Below are 20,500 nucleotides of genomic sequence, written 5' to 3' on the forward strand. Positions count from 1 at the left end.
TAACCAAGGTACATGCCCTTGACCGGAATCGAACCTGGGACCCTTCAACCTGCAGGCTGATGCTCTATCCACTGAGCCAGACTGGTTAGGGCTATTTTAAACATTTTATAGCTCATGAACTGCTGCATAATTCACACCAGGCAAGAACATTTACAGGACTCTATTAATGTCTAGAGATTGCATGGTTTGGTGGGAACAACACAGAAAACTGAGTTTAAGGCTCCATGGGTTCTCCTCCTTATTGTGTATTCTTGAGTTATCTTCCCTCAAGGAATTCTTCAGATATATTGAGCCAACAGTTTAGCTAAAGAAGGAACCATACATGGAGTGATCTTTCTAAAATTCATGATGTTAATTTAATTTTGTTTAATTAAAATATATTTCTATTGACTTCAGAGAAGAGGGGAGAAGGAGAGAGAAATAGAAACATCAATGATGAGCAAGGATCATTGAGAGGCTGCCTCCTGCACACCCCTTACTGGGGATAGAACCTGCAACCCGGGCATGTGCCCTCCTCAGGAATCTATCAGGTTCCATAGGTTAAAGGGTGTGCAGGAGGCAGACAATGATTATTTTTCTCTCATCATTGATGTTTCTGTCTCTCTCTCTCCCTCTCCCTTCCTCTCATAATAAATTCCTGCAATGTTCCTCTCAAACACTGAGCCATGCCAGCCAGGTTCATGATGTTAATTTTAAATAGACCCTTGGGCTCTGCAGGAGTCCTACTCCTTTTCCTCAATCCATCAACTCTTCCTCTCTCCCAGACACTTCGGCAGGCTGCCCTCTTCCTTCTTTGCTGATAATCATGCTTCTTGTGTCATAAGAAAATGGGAGCAACTGGAGAACTTCCTCAGGATCTCACGATAGCATCGACCCTGAAAGTTCCTGGAGAACGACTGTCCGTGCTCCCCAGGGCACCTCCTCCACTGAGGCCCTGGACCCACTTGCATCGCCCAGAGGACATTGCTCCAGCCTTTCTCCCCTTTCCCTCATGCTTCACAGCTTGGTTCCTCTCGCGGATAGTTTCCTTTAGCTTACAAGCTTGCTGTGGTCGCCTCCTTCTTGGAAAAAAGAAAATTAAAAAGCAACCAACCAACCAACCAACAAACAAAACCAAAAACAAAACCTTTCACTTGACTAATCTTTCCCCCAATTTCTCTTTAAAGCTGAACTCCTCAAAAATGTTTATACACTCTGCCTCAGTTTCTCTTCTCTTTCTCAAACCCATTCCAATCAGATTTTTATCCCCAACACTCCAACAAAACAGCTTTCCTCAGGGTTTGATAACTCATATTTTCAGTGACCTGTGGATATTTTCCCCTGTATTAATATGTCATCACAATATTTAGAGGTTGTTTACAAAGCAGCTTTTGAATGTATTGATTTTGCAGAATATCATTTGCAGTAAACGTAATTCAAAATCTTATTGCTTTATATTATAGTGAGCTAATCTTTAAAGTTTTAAAACCACAAACCCCTTCTTATTAAATGATATAGTAGCAAAAAATGGAATGGCAACATTTATTCTGCACCAAGAGAGAAAGAATGACTACTAAAATTATATGTCATAATTGAATCACAGAAATAACTGAAAATTCTTCTTCTTTTTTTTACAGTTTTACAATTTGCCATAAAACAGAAGTTGTCAAAAATACTCTGAATCCTGTATGGCAAGCATTCAAGATCTCAGTCCGAGCATTATGTAATGGCGATTATGACAGGTAAAATAAATGACAGCTTTTCTGAGAGCTTTGATTATTTACTATAGATGTTGTATTCAATAATCCTAAGTTGCTTAAAAAATTAAAATAGCTTCTTTACTGATGTAAGTGTGTATGCACAAAAGAATGAATAATTTATTTATGTTTTGGGGAGGAGGGATAATTTGTTAAGTTAAAATTGGTTAAACTGACTGTATTTCCAAGAAGAAAAATGTGGAAAGTGCTAAAAAGATATTGAATATTAGTTTAAGTTTTTTAACATATTACTATTCAAAAGTCATTCCACAATTTTCACTGCCTCAAGGCTTTCATTTGGTATTGTCTTTCTAGGCTGGCATAAGTAAATATATGAAATATAAGACTATGACTAGATATATTATCAACCCTGAAAAACTCCTTAAAATTCTATTTGCAGCACTGTTCTCGTGGTTGCTGAATCTATAGATCTAGTAGGTGGGTGTGGTGGCCCTGAAGATCTTTCCACTATATACCTGAAAATTTCTTAATATCAAAGGTGTATTTTTTTTAAATTAACATTGATTGGAAGGTTATAATATAAAAACCCCTATTCACCCCAAAAGAAAAGCAAATAAATAGAAAGTAAGAGCTCAGTCTCTTTATTTATCTCTTTACTTGTATATTAGAAAACTGGGAATTTATTCTGTTAACTAATATCATAGAAGGAACTATTGATTACCAATATGTCATTATTTTTATTCTAAAATGTATCATGCATTTGACTGTCATTTTATTCCTTTAATTGGGTTATAATTTAATTAACTGGTTATCCTTTCTCTAAGAAGGTGCTTTTCATACTTTAGTTCAGTATCACCTGGTGAACCTTGTAGAAATTCAGGTTCTCAGGCCCCAACCCAGGTTACTGACCCAGGAACTCTGGGGATGAGGTCCAAGGATGCATGTTTTTACAAGCCCTTCCTGGGATTCTGGTCTGTACTGTGATGAGAAATCCTGTTCTGACACAATGTTTTCAAAAGGAGAGATGTAGCTGAATGTCTCCCTGTTGAGGAAGGAGCTCTGTCACACTACACGCCTCTCCCATATACTTTCCCTGCTCCCTTTACAGAATCAGTGCAGATTTTAGAAACCTCACTAAGACACAAATTGAATTTAGCAATAAAATGATCAAAGACAAGTTCAAATTACTGTGGAAAGCCTTCAGGCGTACACTATTTTGTCTCTAAAAACTACAATTCATTTATTTTGTTTTTCATGGATATTTTTCATTGTGGATAGTATTACAGATGCCTCCCGTTTACCCCCCTTAACTCCCCGGCCTCCAAGCCCCTATTCCCCCCAGGTCTTCACTACCCTATTGCCCATGTCCATGGACTATGACATATAAGTTCTTGGGTTTATTTATCATTTTGATCTTACTAAGTCACTTTATGTGTATGTTTTTCTCATGGACAGAACAATCAAAGTACAGGTGTATGACTGGGATCGAGATGGGAGGTAAGACATTGTCTCTTCTTTTATTCTTGCTCTTGGCACTTAATATGCTTTAATAAATAAGTATACTGAAATGACCATGTTTTTGCATTTTAATTTTGTCCTCTTTTTCCAAATATTGCTGAAGTGTTTACATGAGATTTTAAGAATGAGTGTATTGTCTTTAATGTGGAGATTAAAATAGAAGTCTTCCTCATTTCCAGTAACAGTACATTTGGATCTGAAGATTTCTCATGGTATCCAGCTTACAGATGCTGTTTTATTTCTGTATCTCCCAATCTCTCCGAAGATTCCTATAATCTTTATATCCCATATCATTCATGGGCACACACCTGAGTCTTCACCCCTCCCCCTCCAAAACAGATATTCCCCTCACAACAAACAACAAAATAAAATGCAAGGATTATGTCTGATTGCCAGTAAAAATAGTTGTTCCGAGTTCCGCAATTATGGTCTCCCTCTGCACGTCACAGCAGACGTTAAAGACTAAAAAAGAGGGAATGCACTACCTTTTTTCTATCTTCTTAGGTATTGTCCCACCGTTTCTATTGTTTTAAATAGGGTTGATTTTGAGGTGTTTTTAGATGATGTTAAAGCCAAGGTACCCAGTAATGCTCAAATCTCGCCTTGGCCTAGAAAACAGCCTCTCCAGGTGGTCCCAGGAAGTGAACATAGGGAGGCCAAGGAGAATGACAAGTTGGAAAACAAAGGGCATTTAATTTTACTTGGCTGCATGCCCTAAATTCCAGCCCAGAGGTGACTGGTAAATGGAGCTAAGGCATGAGGTTAAAGCTCAAGATCTAAGGCTTTTCTCTCTGCATTGTATGCAAGCCAGCTCCCAGGCTCTAAGGGTCTGGATACCTGAACACTCCTATTAATATAGGAACAGGTTGGATCAAAAAGATTGGCCGTCCTGAGAGGGCACCTCCCCTCACCCTTGTGCTGCTTGGGTAGGAAAATACCTAATTGGAGCACCTCATGCAAGCATGCATGTGCTATTTACACATACACTCACACATATGGTCCATTATGTGTCCTGGAATTTAGCCCAATTATCATTTTCTCCTTTCTAAGGAGTGATAAGGGAGGATGGAGAGAAAGGTAGAGATTATACTCCCCACGGCAGCCATTACCAAACAGTTAGATAAGACTCAGTGATTTCAGTCTTCAAATTATAACCCAAACATGATTGTGCTAAAGTGGCCTAACGTTTTTTGACTTAACGTTTATACCTAGAGATGATCAATGCTGTATCACTGATCTTTGCATTCCTGTCAGATTACTCATTTAATTATTTGTTTATTTAGAGTTTCTTTACACAAATTCTGCATGCATTCTGAAGAAATCTCACAAGATAACCTAATGTGTTTCCATAGGGACTGATGCCTGATTGCTTCACTAAACTTTATTCACTGAGAAAATGAGTTTTGCTTCTCAGAATAAATAGGAAAGAAACAATGCCAATCTGCGTAAAGTAGGCATTCTATCATATATCCAATGATATACATATAGGGTGTGTCATATAAAGTTTTATAATAGATCATATACATTTTAATTGAGAATGGGCAAAAGTTGTGGCCTTTTCCTAGTATTTTTAGGAAATTGGGGGAAATTTTAATTTAATAACTTATAAACTAGGGGTATACATTCAGATTACATGTGTATCCATGACAATTCAATCCAAATTTGCAAATTGTAGATATTTTATTGTATTGCTTTGAAGGGTGAATTTTTATTACTCTCCTATTGTCTTTAGTCTACGTCTGAGCCACAAAATTTTTAAATAGCTTTGAAAGTTAGAATTACCTTGAAATTCAGTTATCTTTTCTTTTGATGTTGGCGTTTTGAGCATTTCTATACAGGATATGACATATTGACTGTTTCTAATGTGCCAGATTTCTTTGAGCATTTTTTATTTTATTTCCCACTTAATTTTCACAACAAGGGATAAATACTATAAAGGCTGGGGTAAAAGTAGGTTTACAATAATTAATAAATAATAATACAGGTATAAACTCTCTTTCACTTACAACTGTAAAGCTACTTTTGCCCCACCCACCCCATATCGGTACCATTTTATAGATGAAGAAACCAACGCAAAGAAGTAAAATGCCTAAATCACACAACTAGTAAATGGTGGAGCCAAGACCCAAACTCTCCAGTATGCTTCCAGTGGTGCACTCATAATACACTATATATTTCTATAACATTATAATTAAAAATTCTGACACTTAAATAAAAGCCTTCAACCTGGACATTGGTCTTACCCTATGATTCTTTGGTAATTGATAATGTGGTGATTAGAGGAATTCAAGGGCTATTTAAGAAAGCTTTTAACATAAGTATGTTATCTGACATTTTATATTATCTGGAAAAATGGATGAAACATTCCCAGGAAGCAAGTCTTGTGTAACAGGCAGTTAGGTAGAGAGAAGTGAGTATTACATATTTTGAAAGAATCTTAATAACATTGAATGGGCCAGTAAAATGTATAATACACCTGATTTAGATTATGAGAATGACAGCTAAAATGAGATCAAGAGCAAGTGAAAGAGAGATAGGGAAAACATAGAGATAGAGAAAGAGGTCATTTATGAAATGTACTGAAAAGAAGTGAAGGATTTGGATCTTTATATTGGGAAAAATTTTTCAACAAAAAAGATGGTTTACTTTTTGAGACATGGATTTAGAAACATGTTAAATTTTGATTTATTTTGTAAGCTCATGTTGTCATTGTATCATCAACTCTTTGGGGAAAGATTGTCATTGGTGGATATGGTGTTGATTACTTTTTAAATTTCACTTCTACATACCACCCATAACAGCACATTCAAAAGAAATCTGGGGAATTAAAGACTTATCCTATATAATAAAAGCCTAATATGAAAATTGACCAAATGGCAGAATGACCAGTCGCTATGATGCACACTGACTACCATGGGGCAGAAACTCAATGCAGGAGCTGCCCCCAGCCCACAGGCCCCAGGCCATTTAAGGCGGGTGCCAGTGGGGTCACCCCCCTCCCCACAGAGGGAGGCGACCAGTGGTGGGAGCGGGGCCAGCAAGTGGGTGGCGCCAGACCAGCCAAGGTGGGTGCCAGCGGGGCCCCCCCGATCGCCCACCAGTTGCCCCACAGATCAGCCCTGATTGCCAGCCAGGCCTAGGAACCCTACCTGTGCATGAATTTCATGCACTGGGCCTCTAGTTGATTATAAAGGGAATGAAATTAGGAGGGAAAGGTTGTTAGGGGTACTTTAAACATTTCTTGGAAATGAATTATAATTAGTAGAATATTTAGAGGAAGGTTTTTTGATTTTACAAGTGGTCTAATAGCTTCATAATGTTGGGGTAAAATTATCTTTCTTTGATCCAAAATATAGCTTTACATTTTGTATGAAAAATTTCAGTGTAAAAAAATTTTTTTCAGTGTATAATTCTATATAATTCATGTACGCTAAAGCAGCACTTTTCAAAGTTAGCAAAATTATTAGAATGTGGGTGAAATATAAAAGGCAAAATTAAAATCATGATTAAATAATTCTTGAAAACCCTTTCAACTAAATAATATGTATGAAATTATAAAAGCATATTAATCTCCAATAAAAATGAAGTATAAAACTTGTAAAATCCATATATTAATTTTATAATGCAGTAAAAATAGACACTGTATAGACTGTTATATAAGTTGATATTCCAGCTTGTGGTTCTGTGTGATATAATAACATAAGGTTATTATACCTTTTCCATGAATTTTTGTTTATCTGACATAATTTCCCAAGTTCTTCCCTTAAGTCAGAGTGAATATATGATACACATTATATTTCATAATAAATGTAATTATCAGCAGAGATTGTTTCCTATTCTTTATGTTTTTTCCCCATCTTTAATATTTGTGAAAAATCCTGTGCACATATCACTCTTTTTAGAAAAGATTATTTGTTCAGTGGATTTTTTTAACAGTATAAACCAGCATTTTCCAATAGAAATATAAGGTGAGTCACATAAGTAATTTTAAATTTTCTAGTGGCAACATTAAAAAGTAAAAATACACCAGTGAAATTAATGTAATGATATATTTTATTTAATCCTATATGTTTAAAATATTACTTTAATATAGGGTCAATATAAAAATTATTGATATATTTTACATTTTAAAAATATTTTATTTTATTGATTTGAGAGAGAGAGGAAGGGAAAAGGATAGAGAGATAGAAACATTGATCGGCCACCTCCTGCAGGCCCCTCACCAGGAACCTAGCCAGCAACCTGGGAATGTGCCCTGAACTAGAATCGAACCAACCCCTTGGTTCAGGGGTTGACACTCAATCACTGAGCCACACCAGCAGGGCAAGAATTTCTTACATTTTCTTATACTAAATTTTGAAATCTGTTATGTATTTTATGCTTACAGCACATCCCAATTCAGACTAACTACATTTCAAGTAACCAACCTATATCAACTTATGGTTGGTGGCTACCATGTTGGACAACATCATGTAAACTTTAATGCAGTCTACAGTCTACATCCTAAATAATTTCATATCAGATGAAATGTTTTCCCAGCATGTAACAGAAGTTTAGAATTATTCCCTTATAAAATGTGGAAAAACTGTTCAGATATCTATATTATTTTGTGTATAAATTTAACCATAAGAAACCAAGAAATAATGTGAATATTTTGTTCAAAGATTCAAGTGGAAAATGCTTGACAGTGTTACTTGCTTACAATTACATTTTCTTTTACTAGCTAGGTACTTCAGATAGTTGAGATGATGATATTCACAGACTTTCAGAAGTGGTGTAATCTTGAGTCACAATTCTGATGGTGTGTTTGACTCAATTCATCAACTTGAAATTATTTCTGAAGCAAACGTCTCGTGTATCTCTGAGGCCTACAAAAATGTGGTAATGCTGTTGAGCAAATAACCAGTTGACATGAAATTAGGTACCTTGCCTTGAGTTCCTCTAGAATAGAAGAAATGCAGTCATTTGTCCTTTTTTATTTCAACAATTAACAGTGGCTTAGCGTGCAGAGGCATTACTTGGCCTTGATATGAATAATCAGTTTAAATGTACTTAATTTTCCACAAGTTAAACCACTTTGCTTAAATCACCCCCACAGTCCCCACCATTTCTTCAAGGAATGTGCAAAATGAATGTTTAAATCTCATTTTAACAATTGAAAACCTGAAGTGCTAAGAAACTGACTAGTCTTGGTTACAAAGCAATCAGTGGAGGTATCCTTGGAAAGCTTCACTTGATTGAAGTTGCTTCGGCTGACTTTGTGTAGCTTAAGTTAAAATTCAGGGAGCATTAGTGGAACAGCTCTGCATTAAATCCGTGTGGCTTTAATGTGGGACTGATTGTAAATGGGCCACCAAGTGGATCACTGTCTCCCATAAAATGATTTGAAGAAAGGGTTCAACCAGTGAACTGCTTCTGATGTCTATTATCACTCTGTATTTTATCAAATCTAGTCATTTTAAATAGTGATACTTACTATCAGTGCAAACTTCATTTATCTGTGAAATGTGTATGGATGTTGTCAGCTTTTAGTTACCTTTGAAGATAATATTTGATAAATGCATTTGATGTTTTGTTCCTGTGATTATGCATCATCCTGGTATGAATAAGTGTTACTTGTAAGGTGTCTAAGACATGATAACTCATTTAGGAGGAGCATGTGTAAACCTTTCATATTTTTTTTATTTATTTTAAATGTCTTCACTTATTCTAATTAACCCTTTCCTAACACTAGCCCTCTATTTGCTTGCAGTTAATTCTGTGTTCTAAAAGCATATTCAATAGACAAAATTCGGCCACTTTCCTTGTTCCACTACCTATCACTTCTTTGAGACTTAAAAAATGTTGATAAATGGAATTTCATAATGTACATGTTGCTTACTGACATACTATTTTTTCTTCCTATTAAATTTTTAAGTAATTTTTTTGTTTGTTTGTTTTTGTTAATCCTCACCCGAGGATATTTTTCCATTGATTTTTAGGGAGAGTAGAAGAGAGAGGGAAAGACAGAGAGAAACATTGACATGAGAGAAACATATCCATTGGTTGCCTCCTGCACAAGCCCTGACCAGGGCCTGGGCCAGGGAGGAGCCTGCAACCTAGGTATGTGCCGTTGACTGGAATAGAACCTGGGACCCTTTGGTCCACAGGCCGATGCTCTATCCACTGAGCAAAACCAGCTAGGTCTTAAATAATTTTTTTATCACTTTTGGAAAAATATTGTTATTGAGCATTTATTATGTACTAAACTGTTTTCCAGGTGATGCAACTCAATGAAAAACTCCAATCTTCATATAACAATATTTTTAATTTTTCTTAATATGTTTTGTTATATTCTTCCACTCACCTGGAGTGATTTTGGATTCTATCAGATCTATATTTCAAGGGGGAAAAAAGCTTGTTCTAATTTTCAATAAAAAGAAAATTATATACACATTGACCCTTTACTAAAAGATATTTGCAGGATAGGTTTGGGGATATTTCAGGGTTGGCCATGTGCTTTTCTATCACCATGAACTTGCTTAGGTAACCTCGACATTTTGAAAACCATTCTGTGTTCATTTTTGCCGGTTGGTTTTCTGTTCAGGCCCAATTTAATGCTGTCAATTGTCAGAAAGCTTTCCTTATGCATCTAAATTCATTGAATTCCATTCTGCTGTGTGTTGTGCTTACCATTTAGGAATGGTTATTAGCATATCTAACACATTATGACTTAGGTTGAAATGATTTGTTTCTGCTTTATCTCTCATATGAAATTGTAAGCTGCTGAGGTTAAGGACCGTGTTTTGTTTTGTTATTTCTCACAAAGCAGATTGCAGTGCCTTTAATGCAGTAGCTTCTTGCTGTGTTATTTCAATACTATAGGAGAGAGTATTTGAAATAACTGTCATCTCTCTAATGAACACTCAATCCTCCATCAGTGCTTTTAGATCTCCTCCTTTCCACCCTTTACTTGAAACTATGAAATTATCTTGAATAATATGAGAGCTTTTATTTCTCTAGTGAAATTTCAGGCAGTGAGGAATTAATTCAGCTGTCATTTTTGTCTCTTTTTTTTCACCATTTGCAGACATCTTAGATTTTATATTAAGATCATATATCTGTCATACAGATTACATTTTCTGCCTTATTCCATATTTAAATACTGATGACTTTCACCAACTCAACAGTAGAACTATCTAATCCAAGTCAACAAATAGAATAAATTTTGATTTTCGATCACCTTACTATTTATTTGACTCCATTAGAATGACATCAGTCAAATTGGAATATAAATTAATTTCTAATTTTGCTATAACATTAGAATCCTCAGTGATTGAAAGGACCTTTACAGTTATCTTTTTATTTTATAAGAAGGAGGCTGAGTCTAATTATTTCCAATTTTGAATTAATCATCAATTTCAGCACTAAATCTGCCTTTCCTCTTATAGATTTTATTTCATTGTGAGAATATCAGGGTTGATGTTCAAAATTTTTATCAACCATCAAGTAGATGATGGGTTGGGTACTTGAAGCCCTTTCCTTTGCCAAGGTAACCTTTTAATTGCTAGGTTGTGGGGTGGCCTGGAGAGTCCAGGAAAATGTCCTTGGAAGCTGGAGTAGTAGGAGGGCACATAGAGCTTCTCAACAGAGGCTAAACATCAATGTGAGAATAGACAGATGTTTCTAAATTCTTAAAAAAATATTTTTATTGATTTTGGAGATGAAGGTAGAGGGAGAGATAGAAACATCAATGATGAGAGAGAATCATTGATTGTCTGCCTCTTGCATGCCCCATACTGGAGATTGAGCCTACAACCTGGGCATGTGTTCTGACCGGGAATTGAACGGTGACCTCCTGGTTCATAGGTCAACACTCAACCACTGAGCCACACTGGCCAGGCTGTTTCTAAATTTTTTCATTGGCATTTTCTCTACTGATTCACACAACTTGAATCCTAATCTCTAGGCCTTACCATAATCCTAAACTTGCAGACTTGAAAAAATTTAATCATATTGATCCCTCCATTGCTTTCATCCACCATATCCTGTCAACTGCCACCTCTTCCATCGGTAAGAAATAGACAATGAAATGATGCTGATTTTCTTAAAGTTAATTTTAAATTATGTACAATTTCCACTAGGTTAAAAGATGGACTAAATATGGGCATTTATAAAAAGAGAATAAATACTTATTACACAGTTAAAATGAATTTTTGCAATAGTGTCATAATTTTTATAACAATATAATGGGAATAATAAGATAATCATAGGAAGAAGATGATAGTAAGATACTGGAAGAATAGTAAAGAGAGCAACAAAGCAATAGAAAATAGTTTGACAATGCAGCTTAGGGAAAGGGAATAGAAATCAAAACTAAAGAAAGTTTGAATCATAGAAATAGAAGAAAGAGAATTTATAAAGTTATAGAATTTATCTATACTAAAAAAAGGGTAATATGCAAATGGTTGGGATGCCCTCATGCGTAATGATCGATCAGCAGGCTGTGTGTGCAGAAGGCACGGGTGGGCGGGGACTTGCAGCGTCCGGGACTTGCATCAAGCTGTCACAATCCATCACCAGGAGGCTGGGGCCTGGCAGAGGCCTCCGCGTTCCTGCGCCGGGGGGTCCAGAAGCCTCCGCACAGCCTGGCCCGGAGTTGGGGCCCAGCAGAGGCCTCCACGCGGCTGCGTCGGGGGTCCAGAGGCCTCCACGCAGCCCAGCCTGGAGGTGAGTCCGGTGGAGGCCTCCATGCAGCAATGCGTGGGGGTCCCTCGGCTCTGTGCGGCATGGAGGCTGGACCCCCAGCTCCGGCCTACCTCTTTGGGGCAATCTATCAAGGACCCCGGATGGGTGGGCAGGGCCTACTTCTTTGGGGCGATGGATCTCGGGGCTCCCACACTGTGACAGAGCACAGGCCAGGCTGGGGAACTTCCTCCCCCCACCCCCCTGAGTGCATGAATTTTGTGCACTGGGACACTAGTTTAGTTATAAAAATAGAAGGAAATATATGGTGAAGGACTAAAGAATAGAACAAAATATTCTAGTGAATTCTGAAATGAGGGCAAAAGAGTGGAGCTGAGGTTTTATAAATTTGTGTGAGAAAAGATGGGGGTTATAAGTCCACCTTTCCAAAATAAATAATTTTATATCTCTAGTGCCACCATTGCTGAGTTAGGGTTAACTCTTTGGCATAAAAAATAACAAGATAACTGAAAATCTTAGTTTTTATTTAGTCTGTAGACATAATTTAGTATTAAAACCTATAACTCTTGGAACCCAACATTCTACAGTAACTCAAGTGGAGGCCTGCTAGGGAGGTAGGCGATTTTTTTGAGGGCAACCAAGATTCTACTTTTAATGAGAATAGACAGCATATATATGGGTCTTGTTTTCTTCTCAGTTGAGCTACTCTATGTCTTTTGATTGAAACATTTAAGTCATTTACATTTAAATCGATTATTGAGAGGTCCATATTTAGAGCCATTTTATTCTTTATAACTATGTTTCTATTTTATTTTGTTATTTGTTTTCTACTTCTTAAAGAAGTCCCTATAAAATTTCATGTAATACTTGTTTGGTGGTAATGAACACATTTAGCTTTTTCTTGCCTGGGAAGCTCTTTATTTTTCCTTCAAATCTAAATGATAGCCTTGCTGGGTAAAATAATCTTGGTTGTAGGTCCTTGCTTTTAAATTCTTTCAATGTTTCATGCCAATCCCTTCTGGCCTGAAATGCTTCTTTTGAGAAATCAGCTGACTGTTTTATGGGACTCCCTTGTAGGTAACTGTCTTTCTCTTGTTGCTTTTAAGATTCTCTTTGTCTTTAAACTTTGCCATTTTTATTATGATGCGTCTTGGTGTCCACCTCTTTGGGTTCAACTTGTTTGGGATTCTTTGCATTTCCTGGAATTGTGTGTCTTTTTCTTTCACCAGCTTAAGGAAGATTTTAGTCACTATTTCTTCAGGTAAATTCTAAATCCTTTGTCCTTTCTCTGTCTCTCTTTTTCTGGTACCCATATGATGTGGATGTGTTATGCTTGATGTTGTTCCAAAGGTCTCTTAAACTCTCCTCATTTAAATTTTTTTTTTCCTTTTTGCTGCTATGATTGTGTCTTTTTACTGCCATGTTTTCCAAATCTCTGATTCATTCATCCGCTTCATGTAACCTACTGTTGATTCCTTCTGGTGTATCCTTCATTTTAGATTTTCTATTCTTAATTTCTTACAGATTCTTCTTTATGGTTTCTATGTCCATTTTTAATGCTTACTATCTCTTTAAGTTCTCACTAAGTTTATCCATTCTTCTTCTAAGTTCCTTGAGCATTCTTATGACCATGGTTTTGAACTCTGTATCTGATAGATGGCTTGCTTTCATTTCATTTAGTTCTTTTTCTGGAGATTTCTTCTGTTCTTTCATTTGTGGCATGTTTCTTTGTCTCCCCATTTTGGCTGCCTCTCTGTGTTTGTTTCTGTGTATTAGGTAAATCAGCTATGTCTTCCAGTATGGGTATGGTGGCCTTATGGAGTAGGTGTCTTATGGGGCTTGATGGTGCAGTCTCTCTGAGCACCTGCACTAGGTGCTCCAGGAATGTCTGTTGTGTGGGTTATGTGAGTTCTCCTGTTATAGTTGAATTTTGATTGCTGTTAGCGTATTCGTGGGTGGGGTTAACTCTCAGGCTGGCTATGAGGATTGACTCAGACCACAATATATGAGGTAGTGTGTGGGAGCTGAATTTATGAAGCGGAATTCGCCCAGCAGGGTCTGGTGCCTGCTGAGATCTCCCTTTGAGTGCGCTGTTTGTGGAGCTAATTGGGTCATGCTCTGATGTGGTCTGAAGTCATCCACTGGGTTTGTTGCTCCTGGCCTCTTGGGAGGGATTCCAGTGCAGGTGGATGTCAGGCACTGCCTGTGATCAGCCCTGGGTTACCTGTTCCAGGCTATAAAGGGATTCACAGTTTATGGTTGCCTCTGCTGGGTCTGGGTGCACATGGGAGTGGCTAAGCTGCGTACCAAGTCTAGCTTTTACCAGCCCTGAGCCCAGAGACAGGCCAGCAAGAGGCCCAAGACAGCCCGAGATCTACCTCTGCCTGCCAACTGCCTGTTAGCCCAATCACAGAAGGAGGCTCTGGCGGTACTCGATTAGGGGAGGTGGCTTCTTAGTGAGTCACCAGGTAAGCACCAGTGGTGTTCACCAGGTTGATACAGATTTAAACTTGGCACCAGTTCTGGGTTTGAGGTCACTCATCCAAAGTGTCAGGGTACACCAACACCAGCCCCCACCTACCAGGGCCTTATATACCTTGGTGGTAGAGCGCGGTCTCAGGGAATTTTCAGGGTGAGGACAAAAGAGTTCATCAGGCTAACAAAGACCAAGATTTAGCCCTGTGGAAGGAGGGTTCTGAGTAGGAATGGTGGTGCCAGGGTGCAAGGGAAAAATGGTCCTTGATTTACAACTACACAACTCAGACTTTGCCATCTCCTGAGTCTGCCCAGACCTCTTCAAAAGCCTTCCATGAAAGTCTGCCCCATGAGTCCAGGCTGGTGGCAGCCAGCTGACTCCTCCACAGGGCTAGAGCTTCTCAGGGCAGGGCCACAGGGAGTCTGGAGGGTGGCGCTAGTGCATTACTTTAGCTCAGTGGTTCTCAACCTTCTGGCCCTTTAAATACAGTTCCTCATGTTGTGACCCAACCATAAAATTATTTTCGTTGCTACTTCTTAACTGTAATATTGCTACTATTATAAATCGTAATGTAAATATCTGATATGCAGGATGGTCTTAGGCGATCCCTGTGAAAGGGTCCTTCGACCACCAAAGGGGTCGCGACCCACAGGTTGAGAACCGCTGCTAGCTGATGCCATATGCAGAGTAGTGCTTGAGCAGGAAAGATGGCTTCTGTGGGCAGTGTGGGTGAGGGACTCCGCACAGGGATCTTGGCAGCTGTACCTTTTGCCTTTTCCCCAAAGTCACACATCCTCTGAGCCACCCTCCCTCTGCTGTAGTGCAGGGTGAGTGGCTGCCAATGAGATTTTGTGTGCTGCCCCTTTAAGAGGGTGCTAGGTTTGTATCAGACACCTATCTCTCCCTGAAGGTCACAATCCCTGCTGATGATCACAGTCAGATGTTATGTGGGCTCCTCTTTTTGGCTGTGGTACACTGGGCTGGGGGTCCAGCATGAGGTGGAGACCCCATGCTCCTCAGGGTGAACTTTGAGGCTGAGATAACCCTTTGGTCCTCAGCCACTGCACGTGCATGGGAGGCCAGCCCTTTTGCATCTCTGCCCTGCCTTCCAGTCTCAATGTGGATTTTTCTCCAAATCCTTGGCTATAAGACTTCTGTTTAGTTAGTCTTCAGTTGGTTATCCAGGTTGATTGTTCTATAATTTAGTGGTAATTCCAGTTTGGTCCTGAGAGGAGGGGAGTGTAACTTCCACTTACTCAGCCATGATATGGGATACGCCAGATTCTTTTGTGTGGTCTGATGATAGTAACATTACTTAAAAATACCACCACTGCCAGCAACACAAATCTATGTGTGTTTTGGGGATTGTTAAAAAGAACTCAATGAGTTGCCTCTAAATGGTTGGGGAGAGCCTTTTGTGAGTAGCAGACATTATTAACACTCTTAGGCTCTCTTTAGAAAATGATGACACATATGTATATGTATGTGTATGTATATGCATAGATAGGTATATGCATGTATGTGTATATGTATATGTATTCTTCATCAGCTGGGCTGCCTTTGGAGGTGAATTGGCAACGGTAGCCAAAGAGAGCCCAGTGTCAACTAAACATTCAATCAACCCTCTCGGAAATGACATCAAGATGATTTGTTCACCAAAGTTTGCAGTTTCTTGCAACTTTAGAAATAATTCACTTGGCTAACATTTTACCCAGAACTGCACAATTGCCTCAAAAGTCTGAAAATCTAAATTTAAAAAAGTCTTAATAGGAAAAAGTCATTATATCTTCATATTATCCTCCAGTCTGTGACAGTGCTTCCTTGTCTTTCAGGGCCTCCACACTTTTGTAGAGTATCGGCCAGTTTTTTGGCTAATGTCTTTCAGTTTTTGTTTGCTTTATTTTTCTTATGAGTAGATTTGATTATGCATTATTGTGTTGTCCTCATCAGTGTTTTCATATCCAGGGGTAGTTGATGACAATATATGGTTTGAAAATGTCACCCAATGCTATTCGATTGTTTAGACCAGTGAAGAGACAAAAGAGGAAATGTATCTCTGAAGAGACAAGAGTTGAATTGGGTCACAGGGGTTGGAAGTAGGAAATAATGAACTTTTCTCCCTGTGTCTTACTTATCCTGCACACTTCCAAGCTACCACAAGGTAGAGCAGGACAGATTCCTCTGTGAAATCATTCATGGCGCCTGAGCTCCCTTCCTAACTCTGAAATTCACCCTGAAGGGTCTAAGCTTTTGTCTGAACCTGATTTTCTGCTTCAGTAGCCTGGGGATAGTGATAGTGGAAAGAAGAGCACTAAATGAGTAAAAAGCATTCCAAATAATTTGATTCCTCTCTGACCTTATTCATGTGCTCAAAACAAGCATTAAAAGACAGGGTTGGTTGAAAACCAACATACAACTTGCATTATGATTAAAGTGGAAAGTTTATATTGAAGGTACTCATTATGTCTGGAATAACAGGATATTACTGTAGAATCCTCATGAGAGCCTTTGAATTTTACACATGATGAGAAATTATAATCAGATCAATCAATTAAAGGCACAGCATTAATCTCTTCCTTAATCATTGACTTTGATGGATATTTTAATTTTATTCAGGAGGCAAATAAGGCTTGTGCTTGTGTGTAAATAAAAATGAAAGGATTGTGAGTATAAAGACTTTTGCTTGTGCTCCCTGTTGAATACAGTGATTTTCTGGTTACCTGATCCGAAATGAATTGTAAGTCAGTGGCATAAGAGAGCACAATACCATAATTCAGGGTGCCATGTTTTGCCTACGAAGCATAAATATTTAAACATTTGCATTACTATTTCTGAACGAGTGGATTAAGTAGCTATGACATATTAACTCATGTTCTTTTGGATATGATTGAAATATTACATTCAATCCATACACCCCTGTGGGGGGAAAAACACACAAATCCCTGTGTTCTATGAAACGTTAAGAAGAAAATCTCATTTCAGTGTCTTGCTTCCTTAACTGGTGCCAGCTTTGTGATATGATATGGCAGCCATGTTGCAGGTGAGAATTTAAGAGTTCCATTCTGTTCATGGGAGGAGCAGTACACAAGTGCACCCCAGTCTCCCTGCTTTCTCTAAAAGTTGTTTATAAATTGAAATTTAGAAAATCAGAAGCAGAGCTGGAAACCTAAAGTGCTGCTTTTTTGTGTGTTTTATTTTTACAGGGAAGGTTGTTTATGCAATGCATTTTATGTTTTGTAAGCTTGTTATTGTAAGTATTAAAGGGTATTAAGCAAGATTTGTTGCTTACACTATCAAGACCAGGACTTCCTTATATCTAGGACCATGTACTGACATTCAGTTTTACAGAGGTCATATTAGTCTTATCTATAAAAAATATATAGGTCTTAGCAGGTAGTGTTTTTTAATGGAAAATGATAAGTATTTCACCATAATAAAATGTTTTTTTATTATTATTATTGGGTAAATAACACAACCATAGATAATTGTATACCCTACTCCCTGTCCCGGATAATGCATTTGCCAAATTCCCAACTACTATGTTGCTGTTGTCAGATATTTTAATTCTACATGTATTTTAAATCTTACCAGACATTATAATAATTTTATAGCCAATATTGACACATTATTGTTACCAAAAGTCCATAATATATTCAGATTTCCTTAATTTTTACCTAGTGTCCTTTTACTGTTCTATGATTCCATCCAAGATACCATATTACATTTAGTTGTCTTATGGGCCCTTAGGCACCTCTTGGCTGATGTGTGTTTTTTTATGGTTAGGCTATGGATGTGCACTTTTGAGAGGAAAACCAGAGGTAAAGTGCCATTTTTATCATGTCGTATCACACTATCAGCATGAGTTACCACTTTTGATGTTGACCTTCAGCATTTGACTGAGGTAGTGGCTGCCAGGTTTCTCCACTATAAGCTACTCTTTGATCCCCTTTCTACACTATACTCGTTGGAAAGAAGTCACTATGCGCAGCCTACACTAAAGGAGAGGGAGTTACACTCCTCTTTAAGGGCAGAATATCTACATAAATTATTTGGCATTCTTCTGCATTGGAGTTTTGTCTCTTCTTCCCATTTATTTTGTTATCCAATCATTTATTTATGTTGTGGACATTTATTTTATCCTTTGAGTTATAATGCAAATAACTCCCTTTAATTTAAATACATCTTTCTCAGCCTGACTACTGGCAGTGTAAACTGGGAATAAAAGAAATCTCTCAAGGAATATGTTCCTTTAAAAAAAGTTTATCTAATTTACAGTCTCTGGGAGATGTGTAACTTTTGAAAATTAACATTAGTTTCAATATGTTCACAAGCCACAACGCTGTCCACACAGCATTAAGAGTAAGGTGCAGGATGGGGAGCCATTTCCACCTGGGATCAGGCGGAGCAGAACAGCAGAGGACCCACCACACACTGGCTCTTTCTGTAAATCTGCTCCCGTCAATTTACCGACGGGCAAAAATAGTGCACATTTAAGTTTAACATAGGCAGTGCTTCAGGGCAGGGGAAGGGTGCTCTCCCAGGGATTCAAGACTCATCAAAAGGCTTGAAATTGACATTTTACTGTAGAATTCTTTGCCTTTACTTATATCACTTCCACCAACATTGTGCTTAAAACTGTGTTTGCGTGTGTTAGGGGGTGGTAGGTGTTCAGAAATGCAAAAGTTAGCTTTCTTCAAGAAGTGTAAAGTTTGCCAGGGAGATATAAAACTTACTCTCAAGCCAGTGTAACACAAGTTAGAATTCTCAATAGATGAAGCCTAGAATGTGTGGTTAACAGCGTGCTCCTTGGATTCAGACAGAGTTGGAGTTTGGGTTGTGATTCCACCGCTTAGGAGTTGAGTTGTTTTAGAGAAGATACTTCACTTCCCGAAGACCTAGTTTCCTCATCTGTAACATCAGGGTAACAACCTCTATGTATTATTTATTACACGTAATTGTGCTCATGATATATTTATGTAAATGAATTAACACAGTTTTGAACACGTAATCGATCAATAAATGTTAGCCTTATAATCCTATCTACTAAAAGACAAAAGGGTAATTAACTGCACCTCCACTATGCTTCCCATTGGCTAATCAGCAGCATATGCAAATTAACTGCCAACAAAGATGGCGGCTGGCAGCCACGCAGGTGAAGCGAACATGAGGCTTGCTTGCTCCAGTGATGGAGGAAGCCAAGGTTCCCCGCCTGCCACGGCCTGGCTCTGAGCCTGAAAGCAACAATGTTTCAATTATAGAAGCTAAACAAACCCCAGATACCTACTTTCAGCTGGCCACAGCCTCAGAGCTGGAGCGAGCAGGATGGCAACAATGTTTCAATTATAGAAGCTAAACAAACCCAAATACCTGCTTTCAGCCAGCCGCGGCCTTAGAGCTGGAGCCGGCTCTCAGCTCCAGTGACAGCTATAGAAGGTAAATAAATTCCAGAATTAAAAAAAAAAGAAAAAAAAAGGAGAGGCTGGGAGCTTCAGTCGCCCACCAGCCTGAAAACAGCCCTCAGCCCCTCACCCAGACTGGCCAGGCACCCCAGTGGGGACCCCCACTCTGAAGGGGGTGTGTCCAGCTGCAAACAGACATCAGCCCCTCACCCAGACTGGCCAGGCACCCCAGTGGGAACCCCCACCCTGAAGGGGGTGTGACCAGCTGCAAACAGCCATCAGCCCCTCACCCAGGCTGGCCAGGCACCCAAGCGGGACCCCCACCCTGATCCGGGACACCCTTCAGGGCAAACCAGCCGGCCCCTACCCGTGCACCAGGCCTCTATCCTATATAGCAATGGTTCCCAAACTTATTTGGCCTACCGCCCCCTTTCCAGAAAAATTATTACTCAGCCCCTGGAAATTAATTTTTTTTAAATTTTAATAGCAGTTACTCATCGCCCCCAAATGCACCTGTGGCCATCACTGCCCCCCTGGATTCGCTGCAGCGCCCACCGGGGGGCGGTAGCGTCCACTTTGGGAATCACTGCTATATAGTAAAAGGGTAATATGCAAACTGACCCTAACAGCAGAAAGACTGGGAATGACTGGTCACTATGACACACACTGACCACCAGGGGGCAGACGCTCAATGCAGAACGCATGCCTCTGGTGGTCAGTGCACT

General features: G+C 38.8%; 1 protein-coding gene across 10 annotated transcripts in view; it reads left to right on the top strand.

Annotated features, from left to right (window-relative positions):
• CPNE8 (copine 8) overlaps nucleotides 1-20,500 on the top strand; it is a 184,125-nt gene that overhangs the window by 91,831 nt on the left and 71,794 nt on the right. For all 10 annotated transcript variants that reach the window (XR_002828720.1, XM_023752294.1, XM_023752291.1 and 7 more), the window contains 2 exons: nucleotides 1,617-1,721; nucleotides 3,153-3,194. Coding sequence is in view for 9 of the 10 variants with exons in the window: in XM_023752294.1 (XP_023608062.1) it covers nucleotides 1,617-1,721; nucleotides 3,153-3,194 (147 nt within the window). In the remaining variant the exon portion in view is untranslated. The remainder of the gene's footprint in view (nucleotides 1-1,616; nucleotides 1,722-3,152; nucleotides 3,195-20,500) is intronic.

This window comes from Myotis lucifugus, unplaced genomic scaffold (genome assembly GCF_000147115.1).
Source record: "Myotis lucifugus unplaced genomic scaffold, Myoluc2.0 scaffold_30, whole genome shotgun sequence".
In the NCBI taxonomy this organism is placed as follows: domain Eukaryota; kingdom Metazoa; phylum Chordata; class Mammalia; order Chiroptera; family Vespertilionidae; genus Myotis; species Myotis lucifugus.